Source organism: Oncorhynchus mykiss, chromosome 13 (assembly GCF_057628025.1).
Source record: "Oncorhynchus mykiss isolate SJ-2025 chromosome 13, ASM5762802v1, whole genome shotgun sequence".
Lineage (NCBI taxonomy): Eukaryota > Metazoa > Chordata > Actinopteri > Salmoniformes > Salmonidae > Oncorhynchus > Oncorhynchus mykiss.
Genome location: NC_143034.1, coordinates 82923422 through 82946370, shown reverse-complemented (window position 1 = coordinate 82946370; position 22949 = coordinate 82923422). Strand labels below are relative to the sequence as shown.

General features: G+C 43.5%; 1 protein-coding gene across 2 annotated transcripts in view; it reads right to left on the bottom strand.

Moving 5' to 3' along the window:
- prkcbb (protein kinase C, beta b) overlaps positions 1 to 22949 on the bottom strand; it is a 155254-nt gene that overhangs the window by 34563 nt on the left and 97742 nt on the right. The window contains exons 13-17 of one of the 2 annotated variants that reach the window (XM_090194503.1): positions 22343 to 22481; positions 17751 to 17831; positions 17306 to 17413; positions 11922 to 12062; positions 584 to 926 (exon numbers count right to left, since the gene is read on the bottom strand). In XM_090194503.1, coding sequence (XP_090050629.1) covers positions 756 to 926; positions 11922 to 12062; positions 17306 to 17413; positions 17751 to 17831; positions 22343 to 22481 — 640 coding nt within the window. In that variant the 3' untranslated portion in view covers positions 584 to 755. Of the gene's footprint in view, positions 1 to 583; positions 927 to 11921; positions 12063 to 17305; positions 17414 to 17750; positions 17832 to 22342; positions 22482 to 22949 lie in introns of those variants that run through there. The other variant, XM_090194502.1, reaches the window with a different exon arrangement.

The following is a 22949-nucleotide window of genomic DNA, read 5'->3' as shown; positions in this document are numbered from 1 at the left end:
GTGTTGGTTAAGGAGTGTCTGTGTGTGTGTGTGTGTGTGTTAGTTAAGGAGTGTGTGTGTGTATGTATGTTGGTTAAGGAGTGTGTGTGTGAATGTATGTTGGTTAAGGAGTGTGTGTATGTGTGTTGGTTAAGGAGTGTCTGTGTGTGTGTGTGTGTGTGTTGGTTAAGGAGTATGTGTGTGTGTGTGTGTGTTGGTTAAGGAGTGTGTGTGTGTGTTGGTTAAGGAGTGTGTGTGTGTGTGTGTGTGTGTGTGTGTGTGTGTGTGTGTGTGTGTGTGTGTGTGTGTGTGTGTGTGTGTGTGTTGGTTAAGGAGTGTGTGTGTGTGTTGGTTAAGGAGTGTGTGTGTATTTGTTGGTTAAGGAGTGTGTGTGTTGGTTAAGGAGTGTGTGTGTGTGTTGGTTAAGGAGTGTGTGTGTGTGTTGGTTAAGGAGTGTGTGTTGGTTAAGGAGTGTGTGTGTGTGTTGGTTAAGGAGTGTGTGTGTATTTGTTGGTTAAGGAGTGTGTGTGTTGGTTAAGGAGTGTGTGTGTGTGTTGGTTAAGGAGTGTGTGTGTGTGTTGGTTAAGGAGTGTGTGTTGGTTAAGGAGTGTGTGTGTGTGTTGGTTAAGGAGTGTGTGTGTGTGTGTGTTGATTAAGGAGTGTGTGTGTGTGTTGGTTAAGGAGTGTGTGTGTGTGTGTTGGTTAAGGAGTGTGTGTGTGTGTGTGTGTGTTGGTTAAGGAGTGTGTGTGTGTGATGGTTGAGGAGTGTGTTTGTCCTAGCTCTCTGCAGCCTCCTCCTCAGTAACAGAGGGGTACTCTGGGTTAACGAAGGAGAACCCCTGGAACTCTTCCTGGTCCAGGTTCATGATGACCTCCTGGTCTGGGGGGGTCAGGACTGGGGGGTGGCGGGTGAAGAAACGATCAAAGTTCTCTGCCTCGCGCCCGCACTGTGGGGAGGGGGGGAGGAGAGGAGAGGAGAGGAGAGGAGAAGGGTGGGAGAGGAGGAGAGGAGAGGGAGAGGATAGGAGGAGGAGAGAGGAGAGGGGTGGGAGAGAAGGGGAGAGGAGAGGGGTGGGAGAGGAGAGGAGGGGAGAGGAGACCGGTGGGAGAGGAGGAGAGTAGAGGGGTGGGAGAGGAGGAGGAGAGGAGGAGGAGAGGGGTTGGAGAGGAGGAGAGGAGAGGAGGAGAGGGGGAGAGGAGGAGGAGAGGAGTGGAGAGGAGAGGAGCGAGTTGAGACTCATCCAAGAACAGACAATCAACCAATAGAAAAAGGAGAAAGAACCCATGAGAGGAAGAGAAGGATGGAAGGAGGTAAGGAGGTGAGGATAGGTGGATGGATGGATGGAGGTAAGGAGAGGTGGATGGATGGAGGTAAGGAGAGGTGGATGGATGGTGGTAAGGAGAGGTGGATGGATGGATGGAGGTAAGGAGAGGTGGATGGATGGAGGAAAGGAGAGGTGTATGTATGGAGGCAAAGAGAGGTGGATGGATGGATGGAGGTAAGGAGAGGTGGATGGATGGATGGAGGTAAGGAGAGGTGGATGGACGGAGGTAAGGAGAGGTGGATGGATGGATGGAGGTAAGGAGAGGTGGATGGATGGATGGAGGTAAGGAGAGGTGGATGGACGAGGTAAGGAGAGGTGGATGGACGGAGGTAAGGAGAGGTGGATGGACGGAGGTAAGGAGAGGTGGATGGATGGAGGTAAGGAGAGGTGGATGGACGGAGGTAGGAGAGGTGGATGGATGGAAGTAAGGAGAGGTGGATGGACGGATGGATGGAGGTAAGGAGAGGTGGATGGATGGAGGTAAGGAGAGGTGGATGGATGGAGGTAAGGAGAGGTGGATGGATGGAGGTAAGGAGAGGTGGATGGACGGAGGTAAGGAGAGGTGGATGGATGGAGGTAAGGAGAGGTGGATGGACGGAGGTAAGGAGAGGTGGATGGATGGAGGTACAGTAAGGAGAGGTGGATGGACGGAGGTAGGAGAGGTGGATGGATGGAGGTAAGGAGAAGTGGATGGACGGAGGTAAGGAGAGGTGGATGGATGGAGGTAAGGAGAGGTGGATGGATGGAGGTAAGGAGAGTGGGATGGACGGAGGTAGGAGAGGTGGATGGATGGAGGTAAGGAGAGGTGGATGGACGGAGGTAATGAGAGGTGGATGGACGGAGGTAAGGAGAGGTGGATGGATGGAGGTAATGAGAGGTGGATGGATGGAGGTAAGGAGAGGTGGATGGACGGAGGTAAGGAGAGGTGGATGGACGGAGGTAAGGAGAGGTGGATGGATGGAGGTAAGGAGAGGTGGATGGACGGAGGTAAGGAGAGGTGGATGGACGGAGGTAAGGAGAGGTGGATGGACGGAGGTAAGGAGAGGTGGATGGACAGAGGTTAGGAGAGGTGGATGGATGGAGGTAAGGAGAGGTGGATGGATGGTGGTAAGGAGAGGTGGATGGATGGAGGTAAGGAGAGGTGGATGGACGGAGGTAAGGAGAGGTGGATGGATGGAGGTAAGGAGAGGTGGATGGACAGAGGTAGGAGAGGTGGATGGATGGAGGTAAGGAGAGATGGATGGACAGAGGTAGGAGAGGTGGATGGATGGAGGTAAGGAGAGGTGGATGGACGGAGGTAAGGAGAGGTGGATGGACAGAGGTAGGAGAGGTGGATGGATGGAGGTAAGGAGAGATGGATGGATGGAGGTAAGGAGAGGTGGATGGACGGAGGTAGGAGAGGTGGATGGATGGAGGTAAGGAGAGGTGGATGGATGGAGGTAAGGAGAGGTGGATGGACAGAGGTAGGAGAGGTGGATGGATGGAGGTAAGGAGAGGTGGATGGATGGATGGAGGTAAGGAGAGGTGGATGGACGGAGGTAAGGAGAGGTGGATGGACGGAGGTAAGGAGAGGTGGATGGACGGATGGAGGTAAGGATGGATGGACGGAGGTAAGGAGAGGTGGATGGATGGAGGTAAGGATGGATGGATGGATGGAGGTAATGAGAGGTGGATGGATGGAGGTAAGGAGAGGTGGATGGACAGAGATAGGAGAGGTGGATGGATGGAGGCAAGGAGAGGTGGATGGATGGAGGTAGGAGAGATGGATGGATGGAGGTAAGGAGAGGTGGATGGATGGAGGTAGGAGAGGTGGATGGATCGATGGAGGTAAGGAGAGGTGGATGGATGGAGGTAAGGATGGATGGATGGATGGAGGTAATGAGAGGTGGATGGATGGAGGTAAGGAGAGGTGGATGGATGGAGGTAAGGATGGATGGATGGATGGAGGTAATGAGAGGTGGATGGATGGAGGTAAGGAGAGGTGGATGGATGGAGGTAAGGATGGATGGATGGATGGAGGTAATGAGAGGTGGATGGATGGAGGTAAGGAGAGGTGGATGGACAGAGATAGGAGAGGTGGATGGATGGAGGCAAGGAGAGGTGGATGGATGGATGGAGGTAAGGAGAGATGGATGGAGGCAAGGAGAGGTGGATGGATGGAGGTAAGGAGAGGTGGATGGAAGGATGATGGAAGGATGGTGGAAGGATGATGGAAGGAGAGGTGGATGGATGGAAGGATGATGGAAGGATGGTGAAGTGATGCTGGCACCACAGAAGGCAGTAATGATACATACCAACACTCAAAAGTGTGTTTTACTCTGTGAGGGGGAAGAACATGTTATCAGAGACAACAGAGGAGCAGGAAGCTGCTATAGAATCCACACACACACACACACACACACACACACACACACACACACACACACACACGAAGACCCAGCAGGATATAGGACAGCTGCATAAAAAAAACTCTGCTCAGAAAAACCCTTTAACAGCAGTGCGGCCTCCGGCTGTGTGTGTGTGTGTGTGTGTGTGTGTGTGTGTGTGTGTTTCCATGTGCTTTCAACATGACATCATCATCTAGTTGTGGTTAACCTGATTCTGACGCCGATGGACCGTAGAAATACTATGTATGGAACGGACTTAAGTCTTTAGTTAAAACAACACACACACACACACACACACACACACACACACACACACACACACACACACACACACACACACACACACACACACACACACACACACACACACACACACACACATACACACACAGGCAGGCAGGCAGGCAGGCACACAACCATTGACCCTGCTGCGCTGCCGCTCGGCCTCGTGGGTAACGGGCCTTCCTCAGTGGTGAACCCTGACCAGGCCACGATACGTGTGTGTTAAAGACAGAGTGCTTTGAGTGTGAACCGTTGGTGTTTAGCAGAGGTACCGTGTGTGTGTGTGTGTGTCTCCGTGTGTGTGTGTGTGTGTGTGTGTGTGTGTGTGTGTGTGTGTGTCTCTGTCTATGTTTGTGTGTATCTGTGTGTGTGTCACTGTATCTGTGTGTGTATGTGTGTCTCTGTCTATTTGTGTGTGTGTGTGTGTGTGTGTGTGTGTGTGTGTGTGTGTGTGTGTGTGTGTGTGTGTGTGTGTGTGTGTGTGTGTGTGTGTGTGTGTGAATTGAGGCGAGAGCTTTTCTCTGTCCTCACAGACCGTCCTGTCCACTACCATCAGCATCACAGTTCCTATGGCGACAGCAGGGGCACAAACACGCTGCATGATTACCCACGATGCATGATTACCCACGATGCTGCAGTGAGGAAAGGCTGTACAGGGGGGAACCATTCCAGCATTAAAGAGATCGAGGGATTAGAGGGAGATAAAGAGATAGAGGGGGAGGGAGAGAGAGAGGGGAAGATAGAGAGATAGAGGGGGAGGGGGAGAGAAAGGAAGATAGAGAGATAGACGGAGAGGGAGAGAGAGAGGGGGAAGAGAGAGAGATAGAGGAGGAGGGGGAGAGAAAGGAAGATAGGGGGAGAGATAGATTGAGAGGAAGAGAGAGAGGAAGATAGAGGGGGAGGGAGAGAGAGAGGGGAAGATAGAGAGAGAGGAAGATAGAGGGGGAGGGGGGAAGACAGACAGGAAGAGAGAGAGATATACGGGGGAGGAAGAGAGAGAGGGGAAGATAGAGAGATAGAGAGGGAGGAAGATAGAGAAAGGAAGACAGAGATAAAGGGGAAGTGGGGGAAGAGAGAGACAGGAAGATAGAGAGATAGAGGGGGAGGAAGAGAGAGAGGAAGATAGAGACTTAAAGAGAGGGAGGAAGAGAGAGAGAGGAAGATAGAGAGATAGAGGGGGAGGAAGAGAGGCAGGAAGAGAGAGATAGAGGGGAGGAAGAGAGAGAAAGGAAGATAGAGAGATAGAGGGGGGTAAGAGAGAGGGGAAGAGAGAGATAGAGGGGGAGAGGAGGGAGAGAGAGACAGGAAGATAGAGACAAAGAGGGGGAGGACGTTACCTAACCTATTGTCATTATGGGGTTGACAGAGAGGCTGTGAAACAAAGTTTGATTGGTTAAGAGATGGCTGAGTCATTGACGAATCAGGAAATCTGATTTTTTACAAGGTCATTTAAATCCTTCGCAAAAATCCACTCCACAACGGCCTATAAACGTGAAATATATTACGAATAATATTAGGGCTCGCCATGTACAGTTTGATACCTTAAACATAAATAAATTATGAAACAATACATTTTTATTTGACTATTGTAACGCTAATGCTTTTAAAGAATATTTATCTTCTGAACCACAGGACGTTGGCTCATTCAGAACCGCATGGCTTGAGAAATTGAAACCAATTGACTATTCCTACGAGGATAAATACGAAGAGAACGTAGAACGTAGACCGTGAACTTGGTTACAAAGATTTCAACGCTATCAATGTGAAATGTGTAGTGTTGATTATCTCTAAAATAAAATAAGGAAACTACATTTGTAAACAACTCATTATTTAAAATCTAAATTATTTGCAAATCATCTTCTCCTTCGAGAACCAAACGTCAGATTCACTCGAGACTTTGTATATATGACTGATTACGATAGTCGCTCAGGGTTCAAATACAGGGCCGCACTGTATCTACGCATTTACCGGACAGTTTATTAGGTACACCGTCCCGTTCACCATAATGGATCGCTACAGCAGACAGTGAGTCACGTACATCGGGGCATTCAGTTACTGGTCCATCGGACAGTTTATTAGGTACACCGTCCCATTCACCATAATGGATGGCTCCTCCAGACAGTGAGTCACGTGGTCGTAGCTTGTTATAAAAAACAGGCAGACAGGCATCGGGGCATTCAGTTACTGGTCCATCGGACAGTTTATTAGGTACACCGTCCCATTCACCATAATGGATCGCTCCTCCAGACAGTGAGTCACGTGGTCGTAGCTTGTTATATAAAACAGGCAGACAGGCATCGGGGCATTCAGTTACTGGTCCATCCGACAGTTTATTAGGTACACCGTCCCATTCACCATAATGGATGGCTCCTCCAGACAGTGAGTCATGTGGTTGTAGCTTGTTATATAAAACAGGCAGACAGGCATCGGGGCATTCAGTTACTGGTCCATCGGACAGTTTATTAGGTACACCGTCCCATTCACCAGAATGGATGGCTCCTCCAGACAGTGAGTCACGTGGTCGTAGCTTGTTATATAAAACAGGCAGACAGGCATCGGGGCATTCAGTTACTGGTCCATCGGACAGTTTATTAGGTACACCGTCCCATTCACCATAATGGATGGCTCCTCCAGACAGTGAGTCACGTGGTCGTAGCTTGTTATATAAAGAAAATATGCTCGCAGATATATTTATTTTCTATTTGCTTTGTCATTTTGTTCCTGCTGTATTTCCTAAGTGTAGTTTTGTTCCTGCTGTATTTCCTAAGTGTCATTTTGTTCCTGCTGCATTTCCTAAGTGTCATTATGTTCCTGCTGTATTTCCTAAGTGTAGTGTTGTTCCTGCTGTATTTCCTAAGTGTAGTTTTGTTCCTGCTGTATTTCCTAAGTGTAGTTTTGTTCCTGCTGTATTTCCTAAGTGTCATTTTGTTCCTGCTGTATTTCCTAAGTGTCATTTTGTTCCTGCTGTATTTCCTAAGTGTCATTTTGTTCCTGTTGTATTTCCTAAGTGTCATTATGTTCCTGCTGTATTTCCTAAGTGTAGTTTTGTTCCTGCTGTATTTCCTAAGTGTCATTTTGTTCCTGCTGTATTTCCTAAGTGTCATTTTGTTCCTGCTGTATTTCCTAAGTGTCATTTTGTTCCTGTTGTATTTCCTAAGTGTCATTATGTTCCTGCTGTATTTCCTAAGTGTAGTTTTGTTCCTGCTGTATTTCCTAAGTGTCATTATGATCCTTCTGTATTTCCTAAGTGTCATTATGTTCCTGCTGTATTTCCTAAGTGTCATTATGTTCCTGCTGTATTTCCTAAGTGTCATTATGTTCCTTCTGTATTTCCTGGGTGTCATTATGTTCCTGCTGTATTTCCTAAGTGTCATTATGTTCCTTCTGTATTTCCTAAGTGTAGTTTTGTTCCTGCTGTATTTCCTGGGTGTCATTTTGTTCCTGCTGTATTTCCTAAGTGTAGTTTTGTTCCTGCTGTATTTCCTAAGTGTCATTATGATCCTTCTGTATTTCCTGGGTGTCATTTTGTTCCTGCTGTATTTCCTAAGTGTCATTATGTTCCCTGCTGTATTTCCTAAGTGTCATTATGTTCCTGCTGTATTTCCTAAGTGTCATTATGTTCCTTCTGTATTTCCTGGGTGTAGTTTTGTTCCTGCTGTATTTCCTGGGTGTCATTTTGTTCCTGCTGTATTTCCTAAGTGTCATTTTGTTCCTGCTGTATTTCCTGGGTGTCATTTTGTTCCTGCTGTATTTCCTAAGTGTAGTTTTGTTCCTGCTGTATTTCCTAAGTGTCATTATGTTCCTTCTGTATTTCCTGGGTGTCATTTTGTTCCTGCTGAATTTCCTAAGTGTCATTATGTTCCTTCTGTATTTCCTGGGTGTCATTTTGTTCCTGCTGTATTTCCTAAGTGTCATTATGTTCCCTGCTGTATTTCCTAAGTGTCATTATGTTCCTGCTGTATTTCCTAAGTGTCATTATGTTCCTGCTGTATTTCCTAAGTGTCATTTTGTTCCTGCTGTATTTCCTAAGTGTAGTTTTGTTCCTGCTGTATTTCCTAAGTGTCATTATGATCCTTCTGTATTTCCTGGGTGTCATTTTGTTCCTGCTGTATTTCCTAAGTGTCATTATGTTCCTTCTGTATTTCCTGGGTGTCATTTTGTTCCTGCTGTATTTCCTAAGTGTCATTATGTTCCCTGCTGTATTTCCTAAGTGTCATTATGTTCCTGCTGTATTTCCTAAGTGTCATTATGTTCCTGCTGTATTTCCTGGGTGTCATTATGTTCCCTGCTGTATTTCCTAAGTGTCATTTTGTTCCTGCTGTATTTCCTGGGTGTCATTATGTTCCTTCTGTATTTCCTAAGTGTAATTATGTTCCTGCTGTATTTCCTGGGTGTCATTTTGTTCCTGCTGTATTTCCTAAGTGTCATTATGTTCCTGCTGTATTTCCTAAGTGTCATTATGTTCCTGCTGTATTTCCTGGGTGTCATTTTGTTCCTGCTGTATTTCCTAAGTGTCATTATGTTCCTTCTGTATTTCCTGGGTGTCATTTTGTTCCTGCTGTATTTCCTAAGTATCATTATGTTCCTTCTGTATTTCCTGGGTGTCATTTTGTTCCTGCTGTATTTCCTAAGTGTCATTATGTTCCCTGCTGTATTTCCTAAGTGTCATTATGTTCCTGCTGTATTTCCTAAGTGTCATTATGTTCCTGCTGTATTTCCTGGGTGTCATTATGTTCCCTGCTGTATTTCCTAAGTGTCATTTTGTTCCTGCTGTATTTCCTGGGTGTCATTATGTTCCTTCTGTATTTCCTAAGTGTAATTATGTTCCTGCTGTATTTCCTGGGTGTCATTATGTTCCTGCTGTATTTCCTGGGTGTCATTTTGTTCCTGCTGTATTTCCTAAGTGTCATTATGTTCCTGCTGTATTTCCTAAGTGTAATTATGTTCCTGCTGTATTTCCTAAGTGTCATTATGTTCCTTCTGTATTTCCTAAGTGTCATTTTGTTCCTTCTGTATTTCCTAAGTGTCATTATGTTCCTTCTGTATTTCCTAAGTGTAATTTGTTAAGTAATTGTAAGATGCTTCTTTTAGTAAAAGATACCTTGGTCTCAATAGGACTCCTAAGTTAAAAAAAATAAAGGTGAACTCTCTCTCGCTCTCTTCTCCCTCTCTTTGTCGGTCTATTTCTCTCTCTCAGCAGGTAGCACAACTAAACAACAGGAGGTCTGACGTCTCTGACAGCTACAACAGAGGGAGAGAGAGAAGGAGATAAAGATGGAGAGAGAGAGAGGGAGCGAGAGGGAGACAGAGAGGGAGAGAGGAAGAAGGTCTGGACTCATTAAGGCTCTGTTCTGACAGATCCTGCCTTTTGATGGAAAAACAACACACCAGTAAACAACAACAACAACAACAAGATGGAGCTGGTCACACCAGTAAACAACAACAACAAGGTGGAGCTGATACACACGCTGGTCACACGAGTAAACAACAACAACAACAAGGTGGAACTGATACACATGCTGGTCACACCAGTAAACAACAACAACAACAAGGTGGAACTGATACACACGCTGGTCACACGAGTAAACAACAACAACAACAAGGTGGAACTGATACACATGCTGGTCACACCAGTAAACAACAACAACAACAAGGTGGAAATGCTACACATGCTGGTCACACGAGTAAACAACAACAACAACAAGGTGGAACTGATACACATGCTGGTCACACGAGTAAACAACAACAACAACAAGGTGGAGCTGATACACACGCTGGTCACACGAGTAAACAACAAGGTGGAACTGATACACACGCTGGTCACACCAGTAAACAACAACAACAACAGCAAGGTGGAACTGATACACACGCTGGTCACACCAGTAAACTGCAGTTCTCCATGAACATTCCTTTCACTCATACGTTCGCAATAACCATCACCATCATCATCACCAACATCATCATCATCACCATCCTCACCACCATCACCATCACCACCATCACCATCACCACCACCATCACCACCACCATCATCATCATCACCACCATCATCATCATCATCACCACCATCACCACCACCATCATCATCATCACCACCATCACCACCATCATCATCACCAACATCATCATCATCACCACCACCACCACCATCATCACCATCACCACCACTACCATCATCATCACCATCATCATCATCATCACCACCACTACCATCATCATCACCATCATCATCATCACCATCCTCACCACCATCACCATCACCATCACCACCATCACCATCATCATCACCACCATCATCACCACCATCATCATCACCATCATCACCACCATCATCACCATCATCACCACCACCATCATCACCATCACCATCATCATTATCAACGTTGAACAAAAGGAGAACCAGCTGAAAGGTTAGAAGGGGACAGAGAGAGACAGGGGGGGTTAGAGGCTCCATAGAGAGACAGGGGGGGTTAGAGGCTCCATAGAGAGAGGGGGGGGGGGGGGGGGGGTTAGAGGCTCCATAGAGAGAGACAGGGGGGGTTAGAGGCTCCATAGAGAGACAGGGGGGGGGGGTTAGAGGCTCCATAGAGAGAGACAGGGGGGGGGGGTTAGAGGCTCCATAGAGAGAGACAGGGGGGGTTAGAGGCTCCATAGAGAGACAGGGGGGGGGGGGGTTAGAGGCTCCATAGAGAGAGACAGGGGGGGGGGTTAGAGGCTCCATAGAGAGAGACAGGGGGGTTAGAGGCTCCATAGAGAGAGACAGGGGGGGGGGGGGTTAGAGGCTCCATAGAGAGAGACAGGGGGGGGTTAGAGGCTCCATAAAGAGACAGGGGGGGGGTTAGAGGCTCCATAGAGAGAGCAAGGGGGGGTTAGAGTCTCCATAGAGAGAGACAGGGGGGGGGGTTAGAGGCTCCATAGAGAGAGACAGGGGGGGGGGGTTAGAGGCTCCATAGAGAGAGCAAGGGGGGGTTAGAGGCTCCATAGAGAGAGACAGGGGGGGGGGGTTAGAGGCTCCATAGAGAGACAGGTGGGGGGGGTTAGAGGCTCCATAGAGAGAGACAGGGGGGGTTAGAGGCTCCATAGAGAGAGCAAGGGGGGGTTAGAGGCTCCATAGAGAGAGACAGGGGGGGGGTTAGAGGCTCCATAGAGTGAGACAGGTGGGTGGGTTAGAGGCTCCATAGAGAGAGACAGGGGGGGTTAGAGGCTCCATAGAGAGAGCAAGGGGGGGTGGGGGGTAGGTTAGAGGCTCCATAGAGAGAGACGGGGGGGGGGGTAGGTTAGAGGCTCCATAGAGAGAGCAAGGGGGGGTTAGAGGCTCCATAGAGAGAGACAGGGGGGGGGTTAGAGGCTCCATAGAGTGAGACAGGTGGGTGGGTTAGAGGCTCCATAGAGAGAGACAGGGGGGGTTAGAGGCTCCATAGAGAGAGCAAGGGGGGGTGGGGGGTGGGTTAGAGGCTCCATAGAGAGAGACGGGGGGGGGGTAGGTTAGAGGCTCCATAGAGAGAAATGGGTGGGTGGGTAGGTTAGAGGCTCCATAGAGAGAGACGGATGGGTGGGTTAGAGGCTCCATAGAGAGAGACGGGGGGGGGGGGGGGTAGGTTAGAGGCTCCATAGAGAGAGACGGGTGGGTGGGTTAGAGGCTCCATAGAGAGAGACGGGGGGGGGGGGTAGGTTAGAGGCTCCATAGAGAGAGACGGGTGAGTGGGTTAGAGGCTCCATAGAGAGAGACAGGGGGGGTTAGAGGCTCCATAGAGAGGGACGGGGGGGGGGTTAGAGGCTCCATAGAGAGAGACGGGTGGGTGGGTTAGAGGCTCCATAGAGAGAGACGGGTGGGTGGGTTAGAGGCTCCATAGAGAGAGACGTGTGGGTGGGTTAGAGGCTCCATAGAGAGAGAAGAGGGGGTGGGTTAGAGGCTCCATAGAGAGAGACGGGGGGGGGGGGGACTCACAGCTTTGGGTTTGAATGGCGGTTGTACTTCCTTGTTCTCCACTTTGTCCCAGTCCATATAGCGGAAGAACCCGTGGTCCCTGATGTCTCGCTCCCCCTCCGGACCACAGCCCAGACGCTTCCCAGGGTGCTTGGTCATCAACTAGGGACAGGGAGGAGGTTAGAGGTTAGAGGATCCATAGGGACAGGGAGGGGGTAAGAGGTTAGAGGCTCCATAGAGACAGGGAGGGGGTTAGAGGTTCCATAGAGACAGGGGGGGTTAGAGGTTAGAGGCTCCATAGAGTCAGGGAGGGGGTTAGAAGTTAGAGACTCCATAGAGACAGGGAGGGGGTTAGAGGTTAGAGGCTCCATAGAGACAGGGAGGGGGTTAGAGGCTCCATAGGGACAGGGAGGGGTTTAGAGGTTAGAGGCTCCATAGAGACAGGGAGGGGGTTAGAGGTTAGAGACTCCATAGAGACAGGGAGGGGGTTAGAGGCTCCATAGAGACAGGGAGGGGATTAGAGGTTAGAGACTCCATAGAGACAGGGAGGGGGTTAGAGGCTCCATGGGGACAGGGAGGGGGTTAGATAGAGACAGTAGACTCCCCCCCCCCCCCCTCCCTACCCACTTCCCTAAGTACTCCATACCCCACAGACTCTGAGATGGACAGAATACACAGTACTTTACATAGAACCAGATAACACAGTACTTTACATAGAACCAGATGGACAGATAACACAATACTTTACATAGAACCAGATAACAAAGTACTTTACATCGAACCAGATAACACAGTACTTTACATAGAACCAGATAACACAGTACTTTACATAGAACCAGATGGACAGATAACACAGTACTTTACATAGAACCAGATAACACAGTACTTTACATAGAACCAGGTAACACAGTACTTTACATAGAACCAGATGGACAGATAACACAGTACTTTACATAGAACCAGATAACACAGTACTTTACATAGAACCAGATAACACAGTACTTTACATATAACCAGATGGACAGATAACACAGTACTTTACATAGAACCAGATAACACAGTACTTTACATAGAACCAGATGGACAGATAACACAATACTTTATATAGAACCAGATAGACAGATAACACCGTGCTTTACATAGAACCAGATTGAGAGATAACACCGTACTTGACATAGAACCAGATGGACAGAATACACAATACTTTACATAGAACCAGATGGACAGATAACACCGTGCTTTACATAGAACCAGATTGAGAGATAACACCGTACTTTACATAGAACCAGATGGACAGATAACACAATACTTTACATAGAACCAGATGGACAGAATACACAGTATTTTACATAGAACCAGATGGACAGAATACACCGTACTTTACATAGAACCAGATGGACAGAATACACAGTACTTTACATAGAACCAGATAACACAGTACTTTACATAGAACCAGATAACACAGTACTTTACATAGAACCAGATGGACAGATAACACAGTACTTTACATAGAACCAGATAACACAGTACTTTACATAGAACCAGATAACACAGTACTTTACATAGAACCAGATAACACAGTACTTTACATAGAACCAGATAACACAGTACTTTACATAGAACCAGATAACACAGTACTTTACACAGAACCAGATAACACAGTACTTTACATAGAACCAGATAACACAGTACTTTACATAGAACAAGATAACACAGTACTTTACATAGAACCAGATAACACAGTACTTTACATAGAACCAGATAACACAGTACTTTACATAGAACCAGATGGACAGATAACACAGTACTTTACATAGAACCAGATAACACAGTACTTTACATAGAACCAGATGGACAGATAACACAATACTTTACATAGAACCAGATAACACAGTACTTTACATAGAACCAGATGGACAGATAACACAATACTTTACATAGAACCAGATGGACAGATAACACTGTGCTTTACATAGAACCATATTGAGAGATAACACCGTACTTTACATAGAACCAGATGGACAGAATACACAGTACTTTACATAGAACCAGATGGACAGAATACACCATACTTTACATAGAACCAGATGGACAGATTACACAGTACTTTACATAGAACCAGAATACACCATACTTTACATAGAACCAGATGGACAGAATACACAGTACTTTACATAGAACCAGATAACACAGTACTTTATATAGAACCAGATAACACAGTACTTTACATAGAACCAGATGGACAGATAACACAGTACTTTACATAGAACCAGGTAACACAGTACTTTACATAGAACCAGATAACACAGTACTTTACATAGAACCAGATAACACAGTACTTTACATAGAACCAGATAACACAGTACTTTACATAGAACCAGATAACACAGTACTTTACATAGAACCAGATAACACATTACTTTACATAGAACCAGATAACACAGTACTTTACATAGAACCAGATAACACAGTACTTTACATAGAACCAGATAACACAGTACTTTACATAGAACCAGATAACACAGTACTTTACATAGAACCAGATAACACAGTACTTTACATAGAACCAGATGGACAGATAACACAGTACTTTACATAGAACCAGATAACACAGTACTTTACATAGAACCAGATGGACAGATAACACAATACTTTACATAGAACCAGATAACACAGTACTTTACATAGAACCAGATGGACAGATAACACAATACTTTACATAGAACCAGATAACACAGTACTTTACACCGTGCTTTACATAGAACCAGATTGAGAGATAACACGGTACTTTACATAGAACCAGATGGACAGAATACACAGTACTTTACATAGAACCAGATGGACAGAATACACCATACTTTACATAGAACCAGATGGACAGATTACACAGTACTTTAAATAGAACCAGATAACACAGTACTTTACATAGAACCAGATAACACAGTACTTTACATAGAACCAGATGGACAGATAACACAGTACTTTACATAGAACCAGATAACACAGTACTTTACATAGAACCAGATAACACAGTACTTTACATAGAACCAGATAACACAGTACATTACATAGAACCAGATAACACAGTACTTTACATAGAACCAGATGGACAGATAACACAGCACTTTACATAGAACCAGATGGACAGATAACACAGTACTTTACATAGAACCAGATAACACAGTACTTTACATAGAACCAGATGGACAGATAACACAGTACTTTACATAGAACCAGATAACACAGTACTTTACATAGAACCAGATAACACAGTACTTTACATAGAACCAGATAACACAGTACTTTACATAGAACCAGATAACACAGTACTTTACATAGAACCAGATAACACAGTACTTTACATAGAACCAGATTGACAGGCAGAGGTGTGTGTTCTGTAATTTACTGAGATATGAGGGATAGGGGGAGATAGGGGGAGAGAGAGAGGGAGATAGGAGGGATAGAGGGAGATAGGGGGAGAGAGACGGAGATAGGATGAGGGAGAGAGAGAGGGAGATAGGAGGGATAGAGGGAGATAGGGGGAGAGAGACGGAGATAGGATGAGGGAGAAGGAGATAGGGAGGTAGGAGGAGAGAGAGAGGGAGATAGGGGGAGAGAGAGGGAGATAGAGGGAGGGGGAGGGAGGGAAATAAGGGGAGAGAGAAGGAGATAGGGGAGAGGGAGGAGTTTAGGGGAGGGGAGAGGAGGACAGTGGTAGAAGGGTAGGGGAGAGGAGGAGAGGAGAAGAGGAGAGGAGAGGAGAGGAGAGGAGAGGAGAGGAGAGGAGAGGAGAGGAGAGGAGAGGAGAGGAGAGGAGAGGAGAGGAGAAGAGAAGAGAAGAGAAGAGAAGAGGAGAGAGAGAGAGAGAGAGAGAGAGAGAGAGAGAGAGAGAGAGGAGAGGAGAGGAGAGGAGAGGAGAGGAGAGGAGAGAGAAGATAGCATCACGTCTGGCTGGCGCTAAACCTCTCTGACATTTCCTCCCCTTTATGTTCTGAGAGCCCCCACTGGATTATCAATGGAATGAGGGCTTCTATTTTATATCCTCTTCAATCCCCCTGTGACTTATGTGTGTGTGTGTGTGTGTGTGTGTGTGTGTATGTGTGTGTGTGTGTGTGTGGTGTGTGTGTGTGTGTGAGATGGAAGTGGGTACTGAAGGGTAACGGTCGAGGACGAGACTGAGGTTTGATAAAGAGGGATGGACTCTGCTTTGCTGGATAACTGGGCTGTGTGTGTGTGTGTGTGTGTGTGTGTGTGTGTGTGTGTGTGTGTGTGTGTTTAGAGGATGGATAAACAGAGAATAAGGAAGACTGACAGAGAAAAGCTCCTCTTCAGAACGAACACTGCAGAAGGACAGAGGAGAGGAGACATACAGCATTTCATTATCCAACCTCCTCCCCCTCATTTCCTCCCCAATCTCCCCCTCCTCTCCTCTCCCTCATTTCCCTCCCCTCTCCCCAATCTCCCACCTCCTCTCCTCTCTCTCCCCAACCTCCTCCCAATCTCTTTCCTCCCCTCTCTCCCTCCCAACCTCCCCCTCATTTCCTCCCCTCTCCCCAATCTCCCACCTCCTCTCCTCTCCCTCCCCAACCTCCTCCCCCTCATTTCCCCCCTCTCCCCAATCTCCTCCCCCTCCTTTCCTCTCCCTCCCTCCCCAACATTACTCCCCTCTCTCCCTCCCAACCTCCTCCCCCTCTCTTTCCTCCCCTCTCTCTCTCCCTCCCTACCTCCTCCCCTCTCTTTCCTCCTCTCTCTCTCTCCCTCTCTCTCTCTCTTTCATCCTATCAATCTCTTTCTCTCCCTCTCTCTCTCTCCCTCCCCAACCTCCTCCCCCTCTCTTTCCTCCCCTCTCTCTCTCCCTCCATACCTCCTCCCCCTCTCTTTCCACCTCTCTCTCTCCCTCTCTCTCTCTTTCATCCTATCAATCTCTTTCTCTCTCTCTCTCTCTCTCTCCCTCCCTACCTCCTCCCCCTCTCTTTCCTCCTCTCTCTCTCTCTCGCTCCCTCTCTTTCCTCCTTTCTCTCTCCCTCCCCTACCTCCTCCCCCTCTCTTTCCTCCCCTCTCTCCCTCCCTACCTCCTCCCCCTCTCTTTCCTCCTTTCTCTCTCTCCCTCTCTTTCCACCTCCCCAAATTGTAGTGAAACGGAAGACAAACAGACTGTATCAATATATAACGGTTATTAGGAGGTGTGTTTTCCCCCTCACCCCTTTGCAGTGAAACTCTCTCTCTCTCTCTCCCTCTCTCTCTCTCTCTCTCTCCCTCTCTCTCTCTCTCCCTCTCCCTCTACCTCTCTCTCTCTCTCTCTCCCTCTCTCTCTCTCTCTCCCTCTCTTTCCATCTCCCCAAATTGCAGTGAAACGGAAGACAAACAATCAATTAAGTTATTAGGAGGTGTGTTTTCCCCCTCACCCCTTTGCAGATGGCGACAGCCTCCTTGGACATAGACTTGGGGTAGGAGACGTGATGCTCCATGATGGACTGGAACAACTCATCCTCGTCCTCACCATCGAAGGGAGGCTAGGACAGAGGGGAGAAGGGGAGGACAGAGGGAGGAGGGGAGGACAGGACAGAGGAAGGAGGGGAGGACAGGACAGAGGGCGGAGTGCGGAGGGGAGGACAGAGGGAGGAGGGGAGGACAGGACAGATGGAGGAGGGGAGGACAGAGGGAGGAGGGGAGGACAGGACAGAGGGAGGAGGGGATTGGTTAATATCCACAGTAAATGTTAACATATGTGCACACACACACACACACACACACACACACACACACACACACACACACACACACACACACACACACACACACACACACACACACACACACACACACACACACACACACACACACACCTACCTGTCCAGCCAGCATCTCATACAGCAGAACTCCAAAGGCCCACCAGTCCACTGACTTCCCATAGGGCTGGTAAGCAATGATCTGGAGGTGAGGAGAGGAAGAGGGAGAGGAGAGGAGAGGAGAGGAGAGGAGAGGAGAGGAGAGGATATAGAAGAACAGAATAGATTAGAAGAGAGTACGATAGAATAGAATTTAGTAGAATAGAGTAGAATATAAAAGAATAGAAGAGAGCAGAATAGAGTAGAAGAGATTATAATATAATAGAATAGAGTAGAATGAAATAGAGTAAAGTAGAATAGAGTAGAGTGGAATAGAGTAGAGTAGAATATAGAGTAAAATAAAGTAGAATACAATATAGTAGAGAAGAATATATTAAAATAGAGTAGAGTGGAACAGAGTAGAGTAGAATATAGAGTAGAATAGAGTAGAATATAGTAGAATAGAGTAGAGTGGAATTGAGTAAAGTATAATATAGAGTAGAATAGAGTAGAATAGATTAGAATATAGTAGAATAGAGTAGAGTGGAATTGAGTAAGATATAATATAGAGTAGAATAGATTGGAATAAAATAGAGTAGAGTAGAATAGAGTAAAAAATAGTAGAATAGAGTAGAGTGGAATAGAGGATAATATAATATAGAGTAGAAAAGTGTAGAATATAATAGAGTTGAATATAGTAGAATAGAGAAGAGTGGAATAGAGTAGAGTAGAATATAGAGTAGAATAGAGAAGGATAGAGTAGATTGGAACAGAGTAGAGTAGAATATAGAGTAGAATAGAGTAGAATAAAATAGAGTAGAATATAGTAGAGTGGAATAGAGTAAAGTATAATATAGAGTAAAATAGAGTAGAATAAAATAGAGTAGAGTATAATATAGTAGAATATAGAGTATAATAGAGTACAGTACAGAAGAAAATAATAGCATATAATAGAATAAAGTATAATAGAGTAGAATATAATAGAGAATAATAGAATCGAGTATAATAGAGTAGAATATAATAGAGCATAGAGTATAAAAAGAGTAGAATATAATATAATAGAGAATAGAGTATAATAGAGTAGACTAGAAAATAATAGAGTATAAAGTATAATAGGAGTAGAGTAGAGTATAGAATATAATAGAGTAGAGGAGAGTAGACTATAAAAGAATAGAGTCAAATAGAGTAGAATATAATAGAGTATAGAGTATAATAGAGTAGAGTAGAATATGATAGAGAATAGAGTATAATAGAGTAGAGTAGAAAATAATAGAGTATAAAGTATAATAGAGTAGAGTAGAATATAATAGAGAATAGAGTATAATAGAGTAGAGTAGAATATAAATGGAGAATAGAGTATAATAGAGTAGAATATAATAGAGTGTAATAGAGTAGAGTAGAATATAATAGAGTATAACTGAGTAGAGTAGAATATAATAGAGTACAATAGAGTAGAGTAGAATATAATAGGATATAGAGTATAATAGCGTAGAGTAGAATATAATAGAGTATAGAGTATAATAGAGTAGAGTAGAATATAATAGAGAACAGAGTATAATAGAGTAGAGTATAATATAAATGGAGAATAGAGTGTAATAGAGTAGAATATAATAGAGTAGAGCAGAGTAGACTATAATAGAGAATAGAGTATAATAGAGTAGAGTAGAATATAATAAAGTATAGAGTAGAATAGAGTAGAATATAATAGAGTATGATAGAGTAGAGTAGAATATAATAGAGTATAGAGTATAATAGAGTAGAATATAATAGAGTATAATAGAGTAGAATATAGTAGAGTAGAGTAGAATATAATAGAGTATAGAGTATAATAGAGTAGAGTAGAATATAATAGAGAATAGAGTATAATAGAGTAGCATATAAGAGTGTAATATAGTAGAGTAGAATATAATAGAGTATAACAGAGTAGAGTAGAATTTAATAGAGTACAATAGAGTAGAATATAATAGAGTATAGAGTATAATAGAGTAGAGTAGAATATGATAGAGAATAGAGTATAATAGAGTAGAGTAGAAAATAATAGAGTATAAAGTATAATAGAGTAGAGTAGAATATAATAGAGAATAGAGTATAATAGAGTAGAGTAGAATATAAATGGAGAATAGAGTATAATAGAGTAGAATATAATAGAGTGTAATAGAGTAGAGTAGAATATAATAGAGTATAACTGAGTAGAGTAGAATATAATAGAGTACAATAGAGTAGAGTAGAATATAATAGGATATAGAGTAGAGTAGAATATAATAGGATATAGAGTATAATAGCGTAGAGTAGAATTTAATGGAGAATAGAGAATAATAGAGTAGAATATAATAGAGTATGATAGAGTAGAGTAGAATATAATAGAGTATAACAGAGTAGAGTAGAATATAAGAGTAGAATATAATAGAGTATAACAGAGTAGAGTAGAATTTAAAGGAGTACAATTGAGTAGAGTAGAATATAATAGAGTGTAGAGTATAACAGAGTAGAGTAGAATATAATAGAGAATAGAGTATAATAAAGTAGAATATAATAGAGTAGAGCAGAATAGACTATAATAGAGAATAGAGTATAATAGAGTAGAGTAGAATATAATAAAGTATAGAGTAGAATAGAGTAGAATATAATAGAGTATGATAGAGTAGAGTAGAATATAATAGAGTATAGAGTATAATAGAGTAGAATATAATAGAGTATAATAGAGTAGAATATAGTAGAGTAGAGTAGAATATAATAGAGTATAGAGTATAATAGAGTGGAGTAGAATATAACAGAGAATAGAGTATAATAGAGTAGAGAAGAATATAATTGAGAATATAGTATAATAGAGTAGAATACAATAGAGTATAATAGAGTAGAATATAATAGATTATGATAGAGTAGAATAGAATATAATAGAGTATAACAGAGTAGAGTAGAATGTAAGAGTAAAATATAATAGAGTATAACAAAGTAGAGTATAATATAATAGAGTACAATTGAGTAGAGTAGAATATAATAGAGTATAGAGTATAATAGAGTAGAGAATAATATAATTGAGAATATAGTATAATAGAGTAGAATACAATAGAGTATAATAGAGTAGAATATAATAGATTATGATAGAGCAGGGTAGAATATAATGGAGAATAGAGTATAATACAGTAGAATATAATAGAGTGTAATAGAGTAGAGTAGAATATAATATGGTATAGAGTATAATAGAGTAGAATATAATTGAGAATATAGTATAATAGAGTAGAATACAATAGAGTATAATAGAGTAGAATATAATTGAGAATATAGTATAATAGAGTAGAATACAATAGAGTATAATAGAGTATAATATAATAGATTATGATAGAGTAGAGTAGAGTAGAATAGAGTATAACAGAGTAGAGTAGAATGTAAGAGTAGAATATAATAGAGTATAACAAAGTAGAGTATAATATAATAGAGTACAATTGAGTAGAGTAGAATATAATAGAGTATAATAGAGTAGAGAAGAATATAATTGAGAATATAGTAGAATAGAGTAGAATACAATAGAGTAAAATAGAGTAGAATATAACAGATTATGATAGAGTAGAGTAGAATGTAAGAGTAGATTATAATAGAGTATAACAGAGTAGAGTAAAAATACTAGAGTACAGAGTATAATAGAGTAGAATATAGAGTGTAGAGTATAATATAATAGAGTATAGAGTATAATAGAGTAGAGTAGAATATAATAGAGTATAGAGTATAATAGAGTAGAGTAGAATATAATAGAGAATAGAGTATAATAGAGTAGCATATAAGAGTGTAATATAGTAGAGTAGAATATAATAGAGTATAACAGAGTAGAGTAGAATTTAATAGAGTACAATTGAGTAGAGTAGAATATAATAGAGTATAGAGTATAAACAGAGTAGAATAGAATATAATAGAGTATACAGTATAACAGAGTAGAGTAGAATATAACAGAGAATAGAGTATAATAGAGTAGAGAAGAATATAATGGAGAATAGAGTATAATAGAGTAGAATATAATAGAGTAGAGTAGAGTAGAATATAACAGAGAATATAGTATAATAGAGTAGAATATAATAGAGTATAATAGAGTAGAGTAGAATATAACAGAGAATATAGTATAATAGAGTAGAATATAATAGAGTAGAATAGAGTAGAGTAGAATATAACAGAGAATAGAGTATAATAGAGTAGAAAATAATATAATGGAGAATATAGTATAATAGAGTAGAATATAATAGAGTATAATAGAGTAGAGTAGAATATTATAGAGTATGATAGAGTAGAGTAGAACCTGGTCTAGACATCATGTTAGGTGAACCTGGTCTAGACAGCATGATAGGTGAACCTGCGCTGACATAACACACTGTCTACAGCACTACGAGTGTGTGAGTGTTTTGTGCGTGTGTGTGTGTGTGTGTGTGTGTGTGTTGTCTCTCTCACACAGTAGGTGTTAACACTAGGAACTGAACCATCTGTCTCTCCTGTCAAACTAACGTGTGAACCATAATCAACTTAATTACTCACAAGCACACACACACACACACACACACACACACACACACACACACACACACACACACACACACACACACACAGACACACACACACAGACACACACACCTCAGGAGCGATGTAGTCTGGGGTCCCACAGAAGGTCTTGGTGGTGACACCGTCTAACATGTTCTCTTTGCACATCCCAAAGTCTGCGATCTTAATGTGTCCCTCAGCATCCAGCATGACGTTGTCCAGCTTCAGATCTCTACAGGAGACAAGACACACAGAGACAGACTATCTTAATGTGTCCCTCAGCATCACGTTGTCCAGCTTCAGATCTCTACAGGAGACAAGACACACACAGTCAGACTATCTTAATGTGTCCCTCAGCATCACGTTGTCCAGCTTCAGATCTCTACAGGAGACAAGACACACAGAGACAGACTATCTTAATGTGTCCCTCAGCATCACGTTGTCCAGCTTCAGATCTCTACAGGAGACAAGACACACAGAGACAGACTATCTTAATGTGTCCTTCAGCATCACGTTGTCCAGCTTCAGATCTCTACAGGAGACGAGACACAGAGACAGACTAGACTCTCAGACAGAAGGGTACGATCTCTACAGGAGACGACACAGAGACAGACTCTCAGACAGAAGGGTACGATCTCTACAGGAGACGACACAGAGACAGACTAGACTCTCAGACAGAAGGGTACGATCTCTACAGGAG